The sequence below is a fragment of the Lepisma saccharinum genome, chromosome 1, assembly GCF_977018435.1.
Source record: "Lepisma saccharinum chromosome 1, izLepSacc3.1, whole genome shotgun sequence".
NCBI classification, from domain to species: domain Eukaryota; kingdom Metazoa; phylum Arthropoda; class Insecta; order Zygentoma; family Lepismatidae; genus Lepisma; species Lepisma saccharinum.
In genome coordinates this window covers 101,396,875-101,417,393 of record NC_139229.1, presented here as the reverse complement: position 1 = coordinate 101,417,393, position 20,519 = coordinate 101,396,875, and the positions used below count along the sequence as shown (strand labels likewise).

The following is a 20,519-nucleotide window of genomic DNA, read 5'->3' as shown; positions in this document are numbered from 1 at the left end:
GAAACGTCGCGTGCACAAATACATTGATGTTCAAGGTGCACACATTGAAGAAATAATATAAATCCCTATGTAACCTGACTTTTGACTCACCCTGTATAAGAAAACCTATACAGGGCCGCCTCAGTGGCTGAACACGTTGAGTTGCGGACTCACGGGGTCACCACCGAAGGTCCCGTGTTAAATCTCCCAGCTGGACATGGGTGTTCAATTTTATATAATCATCAATTTTCATCGTCACGACTAGCCAAAAAAGGCACGAAAGCGACGCAACATAACAAAAATACAGTATAAACTCAAATACTGAGATGATTCAGGGGAGCTCTTTCGAATATTGATTGCTTACAGACGAGAAAGCAAGGGCTACAAGGAACGTCTTAATGAAAATGTGCTTATTTTGTCGAGCGAAATATCAATAGGCCAACAATTGGCTGGAACGCTATAAATCTCAATTGGGCTACTTAAGAAACGGCTGTAAATACCAAGATAAGAATTTACTGCAATGGCATCTTTATCTTTTTGTATTTTTCTTATTTTACGTCGCTTTTTGCCACTTTAGGTTAATCGCGACGGTGAAATGAAACGGGGGAAACTGTTTAACATTAATAATAAAGAAAAGTAAAACTTTTTTCTTAGTATTATGTCTACTTTATGCACAAATAGACTAATCGAGACTTGACCTACAGTTTAAAGTGGTACCCGAACCAATAAGTGCCTCAACAGAGTATCGGACCCAGGACCGCTTGATTACAAGGCGATGACGTTAGCTACTTTTTATGTAAGTAAAGTTAGGGGAATTGTAATTATTGCATTTCAATTTACTTTCAGTTTATGAAACTACTGTTCGTGGTGATTCAACTATCATAGAAGTAGAACTGTCTTCGTACCACGAAGACAGTTAAATTAGAAGCATTGTGTCAACAATAGAGGCAAGGTCATTGATCCTAATATCACAGAGGTAAACACATGAGGGTTAAAGAAAGGGGAGGATTCCTTGAATTCACATTTTTCCCAGGACTATAGATATCTTGGTGGCATAATATTCTGAGCGGAGAGGCAAATATTTACTTGATGATATTGAAAATCAAACACCCCCTGAGTATTTTCAACACGCTTTCATTGACTCGATGGAGAATTGTTCGTTTTTATACATAGTTCCATGTACAGGCTTACTCGGGAAGTAATTAAGGAAGAGGGTTCAGCCGCTGCTGCACAAGCATTTTGAATGCCATTCAGAGTGTTGGGGAAATAATTATATTCTTTGGTGTGTCTTTTTTGTCAGAATTTTGATAATGAATCCTTCCATTTTCCAGATGATCGTTTGGTTCAATATCTTGCAAAAATCTGACTAAAGAAAATGTCCTTCCATGAGAAAACATAAAGAAAAGTACCGGTTAATTCAATTATTCATTAAATAAACGATGTAATGGAGTTACTGTTACTAATATTTAAAAACATGGGCGTCGGGAGGGGCGTCAAACGGGTCCTTCGACCCACCCCTCTTGAAATTTGTCATTGATTTCAGGTTACAAAAGAAAAGCAGAAAACTTGTTGTTTTTATTGTTCATAACATATATAAACTTCATTTAGTTGGCATTCGAACAAAGTAACCAAAGTAGAAACTGCATTACACGGAAAACAATTAAATGTAAAATTAAAAAATCACAGTATATTTTCATTTTCTACCATTTAACCCAAAGAGATCACACAACTTAAACTTTGAGTAAAATTTCTCCATAACTTTTAACGCCTTTTCTTGAACGTCGTCTGTCAAAGTTAATAACAAAATAAAATACAGTAACTATGAATTTCAATCCACTAACTGTATGGAATGTTAAAAAAATAATGGAAATCAGTTGTGCTGGATATTCACTCGTGTGGTAGATGGCGTAGCAAAGTCTCCCCATTTACTTAATAATAATAATAATAATAAATTGGATTTAATGTAATTTATTTTTATCAGTTTATAATAGTAATTTTAAAATAACAAACTGTGGTAATAATTATGATTTCTACTAATCAAGTTTTATCAATGCTCTGACCCCCCCCCCCCCTTACAAACATTTTTGGCAACGCCCATGTTTAGAAAATAACTAGTTGCAGTTCCAGTTACTAAAAAAAAAGTGACCGTTATATATGTAAAACCAAAGCGACTTTCGAGTTGTTGTTTTTTAATTTTATTTTTTTATAAGCTACAGGAATTTTGAGCGAAGCTACAGCTACAACGTTAATAATCTAGCGTCGCTAGCAACTACAAACGTTGTAGCTAAACGCAATGTTATGAAAATAGGCGGCTGGGGAGAATTGCGCTGGTGTCACCAGAAGCGAGGCGTCAGGTCATCGGGAGAAGCGGCGATGACAAAGCAAAATAATAAAAATATTGCATTATAAATATTTTAGGGAAGATTTAAAAATAAATCAGAATATTCGCATATTTGAGCGAAATTAGTCAAGTAACACCATTAAACATCTAGAAATACGCAAGAGATTCGCTAAGTTTAGCGCATCGAAAGGAGAGCCCAGTTCTACACCCCCTCCCCCCGTGCCCAACCGTCCCGCTGCGTTTCCGTTGAGTGCAATGGTGTCAGGCGGGCCAGCTCATCGCAGCAGGTCTGCGAATCCAAGGTCCATCGACCGCTTTTCCCCCGCTTTTGAAGGTCTGGTCATGAGACCTTTTTTTTTTTTTTCAGCCTCCTTGTGTACAAACAAGACAGGGTTTCTGTGACATCAAGATGAAACTTCTCAGAATGTCCAGCACTGCAAATCATGCAACGCTCTTGTTTTTTAAAAGAAAAAAACATATTGAAGAGCAACGCAACTTACGCAGAATACATGATGAAAGTAATGGTGCATAGAAAAAAATATAAGTAAGCAAAAGCATAAATTTCCCCACGGTTAGTGCTAGAAAGAACTGAAAAAAAAAGCAGTTTTGGATACATTCTATTTTCTTCATAGTATTTCTTATTTTAATTTTTTTTGGATCCTGCGGTTGAAATCTCGATTTTTTGGGGCAAAAAATGTTCTTGGTTTACAAAACACAAAGTACTTCCTGCTGTTTTGTGTTTACTATGCTTACAAATTACAAGATTGATCAAGATTTTTGTTCTCGAGGTGATAGACGTACATACTCAAACAGAACATTTTCCCTAACATATCTTACTTTCACACCAGGGATGGCCAAAAACATCAGGATTCCGGAAAATCTAAAAATCTCGATTCAAAAATTCTACTACGGATTTCGGAAGCAATCCGAATTTCGGAGAGAGAAGTTTAACAATTTTTCCATTTTTTATTTTTTAAAAATTTATTTTAAGGAATAGATTTAGCTATCTCTACTTCACACGTCATGTACGAACACTGTTATCATCATTATCAATGTAGGAATGCCCCCTCCCCCTTCTCGGGTTGAAAGATTGACCCTGACGTTTGTTAAGTCTTGCGATGACTACGTAAAAATGTCACGCTTCGCCATTGGGTGTCACATATGGAAAAAGCAAAGTGAGAGCGTGTCGAAAGTCGCTGGTTCCCGCGCACTGTGTGGGAACGTCAACCTGGCTGGGTCAGACCGACCTCTCTCCGTGGCTCTTTCGAGTCCCATTCGATACAGAACTGGTGATCGTGTGAATTGAAAGTTCGTTACAGACTCCAGAAATGGAGTCCCATAATTACACGTCCGACTGGTCTTAAATCTCCGAACACGAGGTTGTCCTTCGACGTGGCAACAGCGCAAACTTCTATCACCCGCTTAATTTCATGGCCGTGCGTTTAGAAACAGTAGCGCCGAACACTGCCAAGTTGGAAACAACATACGTGTTTCATTCATTGCCCAAATAATTTGGTGTCTTTCGAATAAAGAGAGTTCTTTTATTAGGTATACCTAGTCTAATTACAGAGCACAACACTCACACTCGCCTCAAACCAAATCGATGTTAAGTAAAATAACAAATAGGAAGGGTTATTTCCCCGGGATCGTATAATATTTGAGTAACCACTGGATTATTGCATGTAACGATGATCGATGAAATTTAGAATGATAAAATTTAGTGACAAAAAAGCAGATGAAGTCAAATTGACGTCAGTGTCCCCTGTATGTAGATGGAGGTAAGAGATTACAGTTGTCAGAAACTCAACCTTTCAGCTTTCTGTGAGGAGGTAGTATTCAATCAATGACTCTACTCAAACTTGAAGATTTACACCAATCAGATCTTGTGGGCTCGATATCGACGAAGCATTAGTTTTGGAAAATGTGTGAAAACAATGAATAAGCAGCATTCAGAGTTTTTTTTGTTACTCTCAAGCACTCCACTCACAGCCAACCGGCAATTATCTTAAAAGATTTTCACACGTATCAGCTGAAAATAAATGTTTTGAATCTGAAATCTGTGTACAACTGATAGAGGTCGCAAAGTTGTTTATCTTATCTGCAACAACAAAAAGTCTGTTATATGCCTGTTCGTATGTAGGGGAGGTCATTTCAGAAGGTTGTTCATTCTGCAAGCTGCACCATGAGAGCTGGGCTTCTCTTCTGTTGCCTGTTCGCATTCGCCAAAGCTCAATACGAACCAACATGGGAAAGTTTGGATTCGCGTCCATTGCCTCAGTGGTACGATGAGGCAAAGATTGGAATATTTCTGCATTGGGGTCTGTATGCTGTTCCCAGTGTAGGAGGGGGAGAATGGTTTTGGGCTTACTGGAGAGGCAAGTTTCTGATTTTTATATTTTTATGATTAGTCATATTTGTAAAACTAAGCGTAAAGTTAATCATGTGAATTGTACAGTGGCATCAAGGCACATTGGGAGTGTGGAGGTAGGAGATGGAGGTGATGGAATCAGCATCTCGCTCCAGCTTCCTTTACATGCCTCCCTCGTGGATACCATCAGGCAGCCAGAGGATGGATATGCCCCAGTGTTTAGCATCGTCTTCAAAATTATCAACTTCTGAGTCCTGACAATAACATTGTTAAAAAAAACACAATATATACGTATTTGGCTCCAATGATAATGAGCCGCGGTAGCTCGGTTGGTGTCTGCCTCTGTGGCGGAGTGGTCAGCACACCGTGCTATGATGCCAGGGATCCCAGGTTCGAATCCCTGTTAGGTCATGGATGTTTGTGTTTGTCCGCAATGAGAAAACATACTATTTAGTAAAAGTCATTTCCCTGTTTGTGCGGCTCTGAGGCCCACCCAGTCTCATATCAATGGGTACCTGGGGATAACCCTGAAGGGTAAAGGTGGCCGGGCATGATGCTGATCACATCATCCCAACTATGGCCGAGATCAAGAATATGTGGAGTTCTACCTCCACATCACCGCCATATACTTTCATGGCGTGTGTGCACATGCACAGGGGTACCTTTATCCTATCAATGAAAATTTACATGAATCAAAAAAAATCACAACATTCATATTTTCAGGATTTTTTAAAATGGTGGTAACATGGCCGAACTTGCCATTTGAAGTTTTGCTATTGAAGTTCGCTCATCATCGTCGAGTTAGGCAACACACACAACACCATGTATGGAAGCGAGTATTACAAGTTCTGTGTGTCCATTTTTTATTGCTGGTGACTGTACATAGACCTCTATCAAGAAGGAAAATTTCCCTGTTGCTTTTTACATTTGGGCCATACTTTGCCACTGCAAATAATAATAATTTTAGTATTCAAGTAGATTTTACATAAGGTCCTACTTCTAACACATTCCCTAAATTCTGATAATGAGATCTGTTATAACTACTTTTTCTACATCCATAAAAATGTATTGTACATTCAGACAGTTAATTTCTGTTGATAGCAAGTTTATTAATGTAAATAATGTCTTTCATATTTCATTAACATAGGTGGAGGCAGCACTGAAACAGCATACATGGAAAAGATGTACAAACCAAACTTCACATATGCTGATTTTAGTCCAGAATTTACCACAGAATTCTATGATCCTGATGAGTGGGCTGAAATCTTCAAAAGTGCTGGAGCAAGGTAAAGTTATGAAATCTTGATAAAATAATATTCACTCTATCGGATATGAACAATTGTGTGGCTCCATTAGGGGCATACCAAGCATTTCACTGCACAGAAGTTAACAAGCTGAAGGGGCTTGTCTATGGAACTAAGATTTGAATCAAGATTCTAAAAGATTAAAAAAAAAAAGGGACAAAAGGATGAATTTAAAATATTTTTACTAATTTTAACCTTTACTATTCACGCATGTCTTTAGAAAATGGGTTATGTTAGGATTTAACACTGTTGACTTCTTTGCTATCGAGATCCTGTTTCTGGAGATTACTAACTTCACGCTATATGTTAAAAGAAAAAAATTAATATCAGTGACAACAATGAATCTATGGAACATGGCTGCATACGAACCTGATTTTTGTGTGCTTATTGAGGCCGAAACAAGACCTCAACTAGTAAAAAAGTTGTCAAGAAAAATTGTTTCTATGCAATGTCAGTTTCTGCAAAACCCATGGAATATGTCTTTATTTTCACTTTTCAAAATATAAGGGCCTCACGGTTACAGTTCACACAGTGCCTCACATTTCCTAATGACAGTTCTGGAGGTTGGAAGTTCACTTTTTCTTCATCTGTTGTTGTGGAAAGTTTTTTTTATTTTTTTATTTGTTATTTAGCATCACTTTGGCTAATTGCCACAACAAGGATGAGTGGTGATATGATGAAACTGATGAAGGGACACTCACATATAACACAAAGGCCCAGACTAAGATTTGAACCCTTAATGTCATAGCATGCTGTCATAAATATTCCACCACGGAGGTTCGCCATAGGTAAATAACACATACCATCACATAACAGTACACAAATGTCCATCTAACGGACGTCCAATTGATATCCTATGGATGTCCAGGGTTGGAGATATCCCATGGACGTCCAGGACTGGGTATCCTGTAGTATCCATCTAGACATTGTGGATAACCATTGAAGTTTGTGTAGGGTTACCAGACGTCCGGTTTTTCCCGGACATGGCCTACATTTTAGCCGTATATCCGGCGTCTGGGAGGAATTGGAAACATATCATAAATGTCCTAAATTTTGAATGTCACATAATTTGGACTAATAAAATGCATGTTTCAGTGAAATTATTTATCTGTTGCTGGTTTGATTGATTAATTTGGTGTTTTAAGTCCACTTTATGCACAATAAGGCTAATCAGGACTGGGCCTACAGTTTAAAGTGGAATCCGAATCACTGTGTGCCTCCACCGGGAATCAAACCTGGGACTCCTTGATTACAAGGCTACGGCACTACCACTGCACCATAGGGGAGGCCCTATTATCTGCTGCTGAATTTTTCCCTTACAACCTGTGCTACAGAGTGATCTATTGAAGTGTAGACCTCCATGTCGCTGTTTGCGCTATTGGCAAGCAAGGTGCTCACGGCCGTATGTTGGCAGACTCGGCACTCTCCATGAATCAAGCGTGCAAGTTTCTGTAACTTGTTTAAATAGTGATTTATTTACTTAAAAATTTATGAAAGAAGGTGCTGAAACTGGCTGCCTTCCTCGTCCTTGACGAATGAAAGTGCTATGAACATGTTTATTGAACACAATATTTCAAATCTTGAAAAAAAAGTGCACGTGATTATGGGGAGGATACTGGGGATTCCCTGCCCCCAACAAGAATTTTTTTCCCTGCCAAAAGAAAATTATTTTTATCTCTGCAAGGAATGTTTCTATCCACCCTCAAAGAAAATTGAATTGAAAGTATACCATTTCTCAACTATGTAGCAAAGACAACTTATAAATCACTCGTGTCCATTAATGGCCCAGTCCTCAAAGATTTCCCTGCCGGAAAGTATGCAGCCTTCTGAATAAAAGGAGGACAACATTCTGCAATTGGTCAACCTCACCGAGCCAACAGCAAGCTTGTTTTCCACTTACATTTGCATGGTGTAGTGTTCATATTTTACATATATTTAAGTGTTCACAAGAAACTTGCAAGTAGGTTAGAATTTGGCAATAGAAATTTGGCCAAATGATCTCTACTTTCTTCAATGATATTCATTTGGCTTTTTGAGTTCTGGGATACATTTTTCATTTCTAATTTTCTCATTATTCACTGCAGGCAGAGTACAACACATAAGAACAAGAATGCACGCTCGTCACGAATCCCGACCTGAATTGTTCCTTGCGAGATCCCTTCATCAATTTCATTATATCATCACTCATCCTCATTTTCGCGATAACCAAATGTGGCAGAAAAGTGAAGTAAAATAATCCAAACGAACAACAAGAATTAGAACGCACGTTCACTTGCCCAAATAAATACATCTGTATTTATGATTGTTTATCTTATCCATTTTTTTATTGGAGCCCAACAGATTAGTATATTTAAATAAAACACTACTAAAACGAGAGCAAGAGAGAGCATGAGAAAATATTTGTTATTTAATCATTATATATCCCATATTTTAATAAAAAGCATAAAATTTTGTCTGCACATAAGACGTTCCAATTGCATAAATGATAAAAGCACATCCCATATTATACATACATATTGTACAACGTGTAAAAAGTAATTGTAAATACAGAGGACAGAGGACAGAAGTACTGCAGAAAAATTTCCCCTTAGTTCTTTAGAGGATTTACAGAGGAAGCGAAGGGAATCCAATCCCCTATCTGTCCTATAGGAGATAGACTGGAGGTCCTGAAAGCAAGAGCTTTCAACCATTGGAGCGGGGGCGAGGGGGCAAGGGAGGTAGAGGCAGAAATCTTCCCTTTCCCTTCAAAAACCCGTTTCTACCTGGAACTGTGAGGCGGAGAAAGAGCGAGCTAGGCCGCTGAACGCACAGAGGGACGAGAAGCGCGTGAAAAAAGTGTTGCATATGAACTGTGGCTTCAACAAAACAATAAATATTGTGATTTGAAAATAATTAGAGATTTGAGATTGATTGATCTATCTCTGCTAGACTAGCTACTCCTCAGTGCACGTCACTGCCAGAGTGGCTTATAGAGGAACATTAACAGAGAAGTTGCTGCAGGACATTACACTCTGGAAACAAAACAGAGCTCTCCTCTATACTCTGTACCAGATATCTCTGGAGCAAGACATTGCATAGAGGCAGAGAAGGTGGGGGTTGAGTGGACAAAGCGAAGCAGTAGGTTGGTAACTGCAGTCACTCCCCCCCCATGAAATTCCACTCCATTTCACGTGTTCATTGATGGAGCAGTCTCGCATCACTACTTGCGCAGAGACTTGTTTTTATTTTCTTACTCCAGAGATAGCCTAGACAGAGTATATATTTAACAACAAAGCCATTGTTGCCCCAAAAGACCAGGATGAAAGCAAAAGAAAAGCTCTTGAGCTATTTTGAATCTGGAAAAAAGATATGGTGAATACTGTAATGTATGGCTAAATGTAGAAAAAACTTCAGTACATAAATAAATATATATATATAAAATATAGTATAGAAAATTACATTTAATAGAAGTCATGTTAGAGAACCATAGTTGTCCAGTTGGTAGAACATCTGACTGCCATGCAGGAGATCCTGCAGTGGGTGATTTAATTTTTTAATGCAAATGTTACTAATTTTTCACTTTTTTTTTCATTTTCAGATATGTTGTCTTGACTAGTAAGCATCATGAGGGCTTCACCATGTGGGGATCCAAGCATTCCTTCAGCTGGAATGCTGTGGACAATGGACCAAATAGGGATTTGCTGGGTAAAGTTTAAATTACAACTGTTCAATATGCATACACATCATTATTTTTGTGTCTGTATAGTTGCTACAATACAGATGCGCCTGGGGAATTTTTCCAGGACAATCAGGTACAGAGTGAAGGATCATGTTTTTACAGCAATAAACTTCCTGGTTTGAGTCTTCCAGATAATAAGCACATAATTGTTACAGTAAAGTATGTAATTAAATATTCACTATGTTACTTGTAAAATTAGTTCGAAGATGTTTGTTGCAATTGTCATTTCAATTTGAGTCAATGAAAATGTCGCCAATGTTCCCTAATTTTTTTAAAAATCTTGTTTTTTACTATGTTATTTATATACCATATTAATACTGAAATAATTGTCATTCTTAAATAACATGATTATTAATTAATGAAGCAAATCTTCTTTGCATTTTATTCTATACAACATACATGCTGACCTCCATGGTGGAGTGGTTAGCAGAGCATGCTATGATGCCAGGGGTCCCGGGTTTGAATCCCAGCCTAGGCATCGGTGTTTTTTGTGAGTGTGCCTTCATTAATTTCATCATATCATCGCTCATCCTCATCTTTGCGATTAGCCAAAAATGGAAAAGCAAACTAAAATAAACCAAATCAATAAATAAAAATGATAGTCAGTATACATGTAGTAGATCATACATGCTGAACATTACACATTTGAATTTTTTTCTTGTATCTTGAAAAATTTTTGTGATTCAAAAATGTTCATCAATCATGAGAAAATTTATTTTTTCAAATTCTGTAAGAAATTAAACCAAGTACAAAATTGTAGTTAAATTTTCTCATATATTAATTACCCTCTAATTAAGAAAATAAATTAATATTTATTCTCTAAAGGTAAATCACACTTTGCAAAATTTCAAGAACTATTTCTTCTTTTTTTTATTCTAGGAGAGTTAGCTGAAGCAACACGCAGGCAGGGGATGAAATTTGGTGCATATTACTCATTGTATGAATGGTACAACCCAATTTACCTTGCAGACAAAAAAGCAAATTTCACAACAAGTGATTTTATTGACAACAAAATGATTCCAGAAATGAGAGAGCTGGTAAGTTAGAATCAAGAAATTGGTAAGTTGTAGAGTCGCAGACACCTCTGGGTTTTGTACTGAACCCAATTGAAAGTCATATGTTGTGTAAATAAACTTTTATTCTTGACGATTTATATGAATGAAGTAAGTATAAATACAACAAGCAAGTGCATATCATTAAGAAGAATCAATCTTAAATGTTTGAAAATATTACTTCACTGCACAAACAACAACTTGCATACTTACTTACTACACACTAAATCTATATAATGAAGCAAAATTAGGTTGTGGGAAATAAAGAAGTCTTGACACACGCAACAATGCCTATGTTTTTGTTTTTTCTGCAGTTCTTGTGTAGATTCTTTGGGGCAACAATTTGTTTAAACTTTCCATTTTTCTTTCTCTCACTTACTGAAGCACTTGACTAATTTTTCATGATCTTCAGTATTCATGGCATGGTGCTAAGCACAGGGGAGCACTTTATCTTTTTTTTTAATTTGCTTGGTTTGGAATAACAAATTTCTTCGCTCAGCAAATACACACCAAAATAAAATAAAATGACAACAATAATAAAAAAAATATAACAACACTAAATCTCGTGTTTAGAGGAAAACAAAGTTTGTCCAGGAGACCAAGGGAGTGATTCTGGGAGACTCCCGGCCATTCTGGAAAGTTTGGCAAGCCTATGGGGTAATAGTAATAACAATAATAATAATAATAAATGGATATGGAAAACGCCATACAGTGCTAAAATTGAAAAATGAAAAATGAAAAATTACAATTAAAAAAAATGCAACACAAAAATACAAATAATCATTAGGGTTACATAGTTGTATGTCTGTTAAGTACTGTTACATTATTTATACAATACCAGATCGCAATGGTAAATTACAATATTAAAATGCAGCAAATCAATAATCCAGTACTTGAATTCATTATAGAGTGCTGTGTCTATTAAGTACTGTTTTATTGCTTCCAGTCTCTTGTATGTATCAGTAATTTGTTTGATGTGTGTGTGGAGTTTATATACAGGGTGGCTCAATAAGTCACTTAAAACCCTCAGTACAAGGCCACTGCGGCATGGAATTTGAAATTGGCGATGACCAATCATTGCCTGGCCAAGGGGGAACCACATTGACGCCACCCACACGGTCGGCGGCCATCTTGAATTCAACTTCAGAATTTTAAATGGGAAGGGGGTCGTGATACATCAAAATGGGCTAGAATTTCACGAGAAATGCAATGGTGAAGGTTTTTTCAATGTATCTTTAACCAGTAAAAAGTTATGACTGAATTCTTGTACCAATTAGCTCCTTTTCGAGGTATTAGAAAAATGCCTTAAAATTTGTTTAGCGCATCGGTAATGCATCGACATCAAAGTGACGTCTAGGGAGAGACGTTTGCATGCCATTGCACATTATTTTAATCGGATACATCCATGAAGAGCTGCTCATTATGAATGGTTGTCGCGAACAATTACCAGTGTGACGCTTCCATTGAATTAAAAGTCCTTCACAGTGACAAGGCTAATGTTTATGTTCAGAAGGAAGTTCATAAACAGAATATGTGACCCTTGTCATCTGATAACTAACTTTGGACAAAAACTGGTTCATAACGTTCCCATAAGTGTTCTGGTGTTCTTCCCTATTGAAAAAACTCTGTAAAAAGTACCTTCTTCCATAAGCAAGGATGAAAAAAACTGTTTGTTTAACAAATCCAAGTAGCCCTAAGCATTTAAGGTTCCGTTGATGGAAAATTGACTAACCAATCGTGTTGCACACAGAACGTCACACCATTAACTTACCAACACTAACCATTCAGCTTTCATCTGTCAAAAATGGGTTATCAGATAAAAAGCATAGAATATTCTGTTTGTAAACTTCCTTCTGAACATAAACATTAGCCTTGTCACTGTGAAGGACTTTTAATTCAATGGAAGCGTCACACTGGTAATTGTTCGCGACAACCATTCATAATGAGCAGCTCTTCATGGATGTATCCGATTAAAATAATGTGCAATGGCATGCGAACGTCTCTCCCTAGACGTCACTTTGATGTCGATGCATTACCGATGCGCTAAACAAATTTTAAGGCATTTTTCTAACACCTCGAAAAGGAGCTAATTGGTACAAGAATTCAGTCATAACTTTTTACTGGTTAAAGATACGTCGAAAAAACCTTCACCATTGCCTTTCTCGTAAAATTCTAGCCCATTTTGATATGTCGCACGACCCCCTTCCCATTTAAAATTCTGAAGTTGAATTCAAGATGGCGGACATCAAGATGGCCGCCGACCGTGTGGGTGGCGTCAATGTGGTTCCCCCTTGGCCAGGCAATGATTGGTCATCGCCAATTTCAAATTCCATGCCGCAGTGGCCTTGTACCGGGGGTGTTAAGTGACTTATTGAACCACCCTGTACATAATATTTTATTCCTGCTACGTGAGGTGCATTGTTTGGGGAATGGGTGCCTCTGAACTAAGTTACTTTCTGGAAGAAGTGAAACTTTAAATTAGTTACTTTTTAAGGAAAATACTCCAGTTATATTACAAAGTTACTTTTCAAACACTGTTATCTTACAGTATACAAACGCTTGACAGTCACATGGAAGCTATTTATGTCAATTACAGTTGTTTACAAACCTGTCGAACATGGCGTAAGTTAATTCACATTTATCACTTCAGTTCTTGTTACTTGTTTGATAAACTGACAATGAAACTCATATATGGCTACAATGTATATCCTAGATGCTTTACATGTTTCAACTTTTTACATTATATAATGGGTTTATTTATTAACATTTACATGTTTGCAGGTGGAGACTTATTTACCTGAAGTTCTGTGGGTAGATGGAGACTGGGAAGCTCAGGATACATATTTTAAATCACGTGATTTTCTTGCTTGGTTGTATAATGAGAGCCCTGTGAAGGATACCATAGCTGTGAATGATCGATGGGGAATAGGTATTCCTTGCAATCATGGAGGTTACTGGACATGCCAGGATAGATACAATCCAGGTATATTTCCTTTATACATGTAGAATAATATAGAAAGCTGTGAAATGTCTGAATTTTAATGTTTTCATTTGTGCTGTGATTTTGGATATAATTCATAAGAGCATGTAAGGAGCATGGGAGTGGGAGGGTACAGATACATTTTTTGGGCGGAAGTATAAATATGAAATATACCCTTTGTACCTCCATCAAATAATTAACAGATGCACGATGCTGCCATTCAAATAATCTAGTTTCTATTCGTTAAACGTAAAAAAAAGTGTTTTTTTTTTCACATTTACTCCCTCTTAAAAAATAATTCAAACCATTGTGGTACCAGTTACCTCATATGATCTGTGCTCTCGTGAAACTGTTTAAAATGAATGAAGGATGATGAAATGCGGCTCAGAGATTTCATATGTTCCTGAATTGTCCATGTTTTTAAAAACCTGTTAAGAACTTCCCGAAAATGGCAATACAACAAAATAATGTTTTTTAAAAAATCAAATGATGTGAATATTGACTGTTTTATTGGCACATCATCATCATTCTGTGCAGCTTCCTGCCTCTGGCAGGGTCGGCATAGAAGTTAAATGTTGCCATTTTCTTCTGGTCTTCCACCGCTCCCCTCTTTCCACAGTGTTCCAATCTTGTCCTCTTCTCCTAACACACTCCACTATCTGCTCTTTCCACCGACATCTTGGTATCCCCTTTGGCCTTATTCTCACTCCTTGTGCATTGTAAGCTCTTACTGGTAGTTTTTCTGCACCCATCCTCTTCATCTGTCCAAATCATCTCATCTGTGCCTGATCTATTCTGTCCTGAAGTACAAGGGGATACAAATTTTACTTTAAAAATTGAAAGCTGTGTGGACTGTTCTATAGTGTAAAATATGCACACACACCCCTATCTTCCTCCACTGTTCATGAACCAATAAAATGCTAGAATTAGTTTAACTCTCGTTACCTGTGTTGTTATAAAGAAACACTGTGGCTCAAACATAATTCTCAAAGGAGATGAAACATTGAAAATGTTCCATTTTTATCCCATCCCATATGGAAGGTCTGAAATTCCATTACATGTAATTCAATGCTCTAGCAAACTTTGTATGAATTCAATTAATGTAAATATTATTTTGGCCTAATATTGTTATAGAATTGTGATTAGACTACCAAACTTACACTTAACTCTCATTTTAATTAACCTACAGGTGTTTTGCAACCTCACAAGTGGGAGAATGCTATGACGATGGACAAATCCAGCTGGGGCTACAGAAGAACTGCAAAATTAAGTGACATTCTCAGCATAGATGAATTGATAAAGACACTTGCAATGACTATCAGCTGTGGAGGTAATATAACACAATTGACAAGTCCTTTTCAATTGATATATTCCTTGTAGTAAATGTAAATTCTTTCATAATCTCTGCTTTATGACAATTTAGGGTGTTGGGGAAAAGGCACATAAGTCACAAACTGTAATTTTCTGTTGTTTTTATCTACAAAACACTGAATCAATTAAATAAAATATTATCAGTATAATTTTATATTGGGCATATATAAAGATTCCAAACAGTGATGATCCAATATGTATATTATGTTTGTAGTTTTTTTTATATTAAAAGAATAAACATATACATAACTACCTGCTGCAAAATTGCATATTTTGACCTAAGTGCTTTTTCCTCGAACAGCCTAGAATATTTCACATGAAAGAACATGCTGCAGTTTCATTAACCCATAAAGCAAAAGTCTCCAAGGAATATCCAGTTCAGATCCATGGATATAATTAATGTCTGGTTTTCACTATCCATTTCTGGATTTGAGCATCTATGGGATATCCAATCATGGACATCATCCATGGGATATCCAATCGTGGACATCATCCATGAGATATCCAATCGTGGACATCATCCATGGGATATCCAATCGTGGACATCATCCATGGGATATCCAATCGTGGACATCATCCATGGGATATCCAATCGTGGACATCATCCATGGGATATCCAATCGTGGACATCATCCATGGGATATCCAATCGTGGACATCATCCATGGGATATCCAATCGTGGACATCATCCATGGGATATCCAATCACGGATATCCAGTACATGTCAATATGCTATTAAAAAATAAGAATGTTTTCATCCTTGGAGAGATTAATAGTGTCTAGTCGTTAAGCTATATTTTAGAACTTAAACTCTGTGTATAGTCATAAAACATAACTTGATAAACAAGACCCAAATGAATAGCACCATGCATAGACTAATTCCAGTCCTGACACTCACTTTGCAGAAAATGGAGTGAATCAGTATATTGAATACAATTATTTCAACATAGAGAGAACATTGTAAAAGTGATTCATCTTCTATAAAGATAATGGAATTCCAATATTATAACTGATATTATTAAACAGTATTGAGAACATTTTTTTTTAAAGTTTTGTAATGCAGGTGGTGAACAGCTCAGACCAATTAATAGTCATTATTTGTCAACTAGAATATTACATCATCATGAACAAATCATTTTCCTGTAGTTTACAGTTATTACAAGCATAAGAAAACAGTTTTTTCTTTGTGACGTTTATAATAACCTAAACTACAGGAAAATAATTCTATCATGCAAGCAATGCGTACATACAAGAAAAACTATGAACAAATCATATTCAATAACAGTTTTTAGGTAATAATAAGCACGGACTTTGTCTGGCATGTTGCAAGCAAAGGGGTCAAGAAAATTTATATCTATTTTTCTTTTCAAAATATCCATATTGTTAATTTAATACTGTGCCAAGGCTTTTATGGTTCTCAACATTTACAACATTTTCTTGTTCGGTATCCCTCTTGCCTGTGCATCCAGGGTGACTGCCTGCTTTGAAAATGTACAGTATCTACAGCCAAATACCTTTGTGATAAACTTGCAGACAACAGAAATATACATTTTAATATAGATTTAATGTAGCTTATATATAGATAGATTGATTTAGTTTATTTTCCTTTGCTTTCCTGCCACTCTTGACTAATTGCAAAGATGAGGATGAGTGATGATATGATGAAATTGATGAAGACACTCTCAAAGAACACTCATGCCCAGGCCTGGATTTCAACCCAGAATCCCTGAAATCATAGCACCACTCCACCATGGAGAAGATAACTTAAAATTTCTTGTCATGAACACCAAAACATATTTTATCTGTCTGATCAAAATTCTGTGTGATGCCACTGGGCCATAGGTGTATTGAACTATAGCTGTTCATCTCAAGATTTCTAACCCAAGAAGGTTAATGCTGAAAGTTTCACTCTTACCATTCAGCAATTCACCCATAGGTGCGTATGAACAGGCACATAGAGCTCGGGGGACTGAAAACCGCACCCTTGAAATACTACAAATGTTTTGTTAGTTCATAAGCCTGCTACATATTATAATTGTTACGTAGCTGCAGTACAGCTGCTAAGGGATGAGACCCTTCCCCATCTGAAATAAAATTCTGGCCATGGGCTTGAGTTAACTTATTTCAAGTAAGTTAGTTGCAATCTGATGAAAGATTTATGACTTTCGCTCATGTCACGACATGCAACCCACTATGTTGACCAAAACGTTCAACCTCTACCTGTGGGCACATGGAGTGTTTGCCACCGAATTGTCTAATGGATTTCAGTAAAATGACTTTGATAGTTTGTAAAGTTTATTATTCATTTTGAAACTGTTAGTTTGTTATGAAGTTTGACTCACCCTGTATATCTAGAATTAAATGTATGCTATTTTATTGGAAATGCTTTCAGTGTTGTTTTGTAGTGCCGGCTTCACAATTCCTACTTCCTTCACTTCCAACAGTAGGCTATCATATTTTGCTTTATTTTTAAGGAAATCTGCTTGTCAATGTTGGCCCCACAAAGGATGGAAAAATCATTCCCATTTTTGAAGAACGTCTTAGACAACTTGGATGCTGGTTGGATGTCAATGGAGAAGCTGTCTACAAGAGTCAACCGTGGGCTTACCAGAACGACACTGTAACATCAGGAGTATGGTAAGATCCATTGTTGCTGTAATATATTTGTTAATCAGAGTGCCAATATGAATACAAAACTCTTCTTAATTAAATAATTTGTCATTTACACAAAATAATATCAGTACATGAAGACCAACAAACCAATTATTCAACTTCCATGCAAAGCTTTTACATTAACTCAATATTTTCAAGAGCAAAATATGAAATGAATATACATATTTAAAGGAGAAGGAAATAAGTTATCTCTGAAACAACAATAAACTTCTTAATATCTATTATATATTTGTATTCATGACACAAACATTATCTGTATAGAATAGTAAAGAATGCATGGTATTCATGAAAAAGTAATTGTAAGTAGAAAGGTATCCCATAAAAAATTAGCACACAATGTTAATTGGACGTTATCTATTGAGTAATACTTTTAACTATACTTATTGTAAAGCCAAACAGAGTAACTTTTGTCTTGCCTGCAGGTGAACAAATTTCCTTTTGCTGGTAGTGGGAATCAAACCTATATGGCTGTACTCCTTTTCCAATGCTTCAATGCTACTTTCAGTATATTTTCGAATTTGAAAATTAATTCTTCCCATAGGTACACGAAAGGTGCACTTGAGGATGGCAGTGAAGCAGTGTATGCTATAGTTCTCGACTGGCCAGCAGGAGGAACCCTGCTCCTTGCCTCACCAACTGCAACGGATGAGACAGAGATTACAATGCTGGGAAATGAGGGAGCACTAAATGTAAGTTGCTTGTAATGTTGTGAGTTAGGGAATTTTGCAAGTGGAACCTCATTTGTATGTTTTTTCAAGGGATCAAGATGAAAAAAACACTTTGAACTGATGTGAATGATCTCGCAGATTCTCACCAATACCATTGCTGAAGATTGTAATACTAAAAGTTTTTTTTAAAAAATATTCAGTTTTCAACACAAAACTGGTGCAATATAAAAAGAAGCTTTGAATTTTGCATAATTTCCAGGATAATTGTGTTGCACGGCATTCTTGCGGAGCCCATGAAATACCAAAATGTTGGGAAAGTATTGGTAAATAAATTCCAATCGATGCTTTCCATACATTGGTATTGGCTCAGCTGTGAAAAAAATAAAACATAATATGCCAGAAAATATAATCTGTGGGAAAATTATGTTGTATTGGGTCCATGGGGATGGAATGTATAATGCAGGAAAATGTAAAATCCATGAACGTAAAATTGGGGTTTTGCTATTTAAATTCTGTTAAAAATTTGTATGTGGTATATCAGTAAAATTGATAATTAACATAAGAGCAACTCATATTGGCCACATGAGGAGAAATACATACTTTAGAATATGAGGAACCTTTTTCAATACTCAAGCGAATTTAACAATAGAATTGAAATACGTATTATGCAAACTGTACCTTATGCCCTTAATAGAAAAGTAACTTTCAGGTTATTCATCCACAACTTGAATTACCAAGAAACTTAATACTCACGTTTTCTGCAAAGCTGTTTTTAGTTTGTTCTATTAATTTCGGTGTTGCTTGGCACATGTTTTTTGTTCCTCGATTGCAACCAGGTGCACTGTTGTTGCCTATCTGTCTGCATCCATGTCATCTGCCATTCACTGGTGTTCATTACTGCAGTAGGGGAATCCATGCATGGTGAGCTTGTCCACTATCGATGTTCAGTTCAGGTTCAAAGTGCATGATGCCACTAGTTTCCTTTATTTTAGTGTCTATGAGAGTGTGAGCTTTGTGTTTGACATGTACTTTTTCGATTTTATGGCCCTTGTATTGATATGTTTTGTAATTCCAGTGGTAGGTTGGGCTTTTTTGAATCTGTTAGGTTCTGTTCAATTCTGTCATTGATTGATCTGCCAATGTAATGCACCTTGCATTTACACTGTGCATAATAAGACACCTGGGTTGTCAGAGGGGAGAGGAAGCATAATTTGCATTTAGTTTATCAGCTATTTTGGCAGTTGGTTTGTGTGCTACTTGGATGTTGGAGGAAAGAAGGGCTTTGGAAAGGCAGTTGGATGTGGTAGGATGGTAGGGGAAGGCAAACCATTTATTCTTGTTGAGAGTTGGTTGTGTGGATTGTCTGACCTGGATTTCTGCTTTACAGCACTACATGGAGGGTAAGTTTCTCTGTAATTATTTACTATCGTGCCTCTCATTTCCGAAAATATGAACACAGCTTTAATTAATGATATTTCATAATTTTCAGTACCAGCAAGCTGAGGCAGGCATTACAGTGACCTTTCCTCAAAGAAGTGCTGTGAAGTCAAGCTGGGCCTGGGTGCTTAAATTAACCAACTTGCAACCTGCTCAAAATCATGTGTAAACTGTTTTTATTGCAAAATAGAAAAGAATATATGTATTTAGTTCAATGAATGAAATAAATGTGTAAACTACCTTCATACTTATTCTTAACTTTCTTGAATATTCACATATCCATTGAAGTTAATTTGAAAAATTCAGAGTAAGAAAACAAGAACAACTTGTCTTGATCAGGAAGTCCGGTACCCAAGGGGGGGGCTTCGAACTATGAAATATTTTAATGTTACACTATAAAGCCTAAAAATAAAGTCTGAAATTTCAGATTGTATATAGGACTGGTGGCCACCCACCATCATGAGGGAATTGGGGAGAGATGAACGAGTAGCATGACCTGGTCATGGAAACCTACAACAGCTGCGTTTGTCATGCTGACCACATGCCACCCTGTAACTGGATGGACTGGCCCTCGCTGGCTGTTTAGCCACAGGTTATTACTACTTCTTCACAAGATTACATTAAAAAA

General features: G+C 36.7%; 1 protein-coding gene across 4 annotated transcripts in view; it reads left to right on the top strand.

Annotated features, from left to right (window-relative positions):
- Positions 1-20,126, top strand: part of LOC145985499 (alpha-L-fucosidase-like) — a 75,248-nt gene extending 55,122 nt beyond the window's left edge. For 2 of the 4 annotated variants that reach the window (XM_083119582.1, XM_083119576.1), the window contains exons 2-9: positions 5,836-5,974; positions 9,570-9,676; positions 10,590-10,747; positions 13,544-13,745; positions 14,932-15,072; positions 17,588-17,750; positions 18,328-18,475; positions 19,944-20,126. In XM_083119582.1, the coding sequence (XP_082975708.1) occupies positions 5,862-5,974; positions 9,570-9,676; positions 10,590-10,747; positions 13,544-13,745; positions 14,932-15,072; positions 17,588-17,750; positions 18,328-18,475; positions 19,944-20,060 (1,149 nt within the window). In that variant the 5' untranslated portion in view covers positions 5,836-5,861 and the 3' untranslated portion in view covers positions 20,061-20,126. Of the gene's footprint in view, positions 1-825; positions 956-4,465; positions 4,696-5,835; positions 5,975-9,569; positions 9,677-10,589; positions 10,748-13,543; positions 13,746-14,931; positions 15,073-17,587; positions 17,751-18,327; positions 18,476-19,943 lie in introns of those variants that run through there. The other 2 variants (XM_083119580.1, XM_083119571.1) reach the window with 2 other exon arrangements.
- The last annotated feature ends 393 nt before the right edge of the window (positions 20,127-20,519 follow it).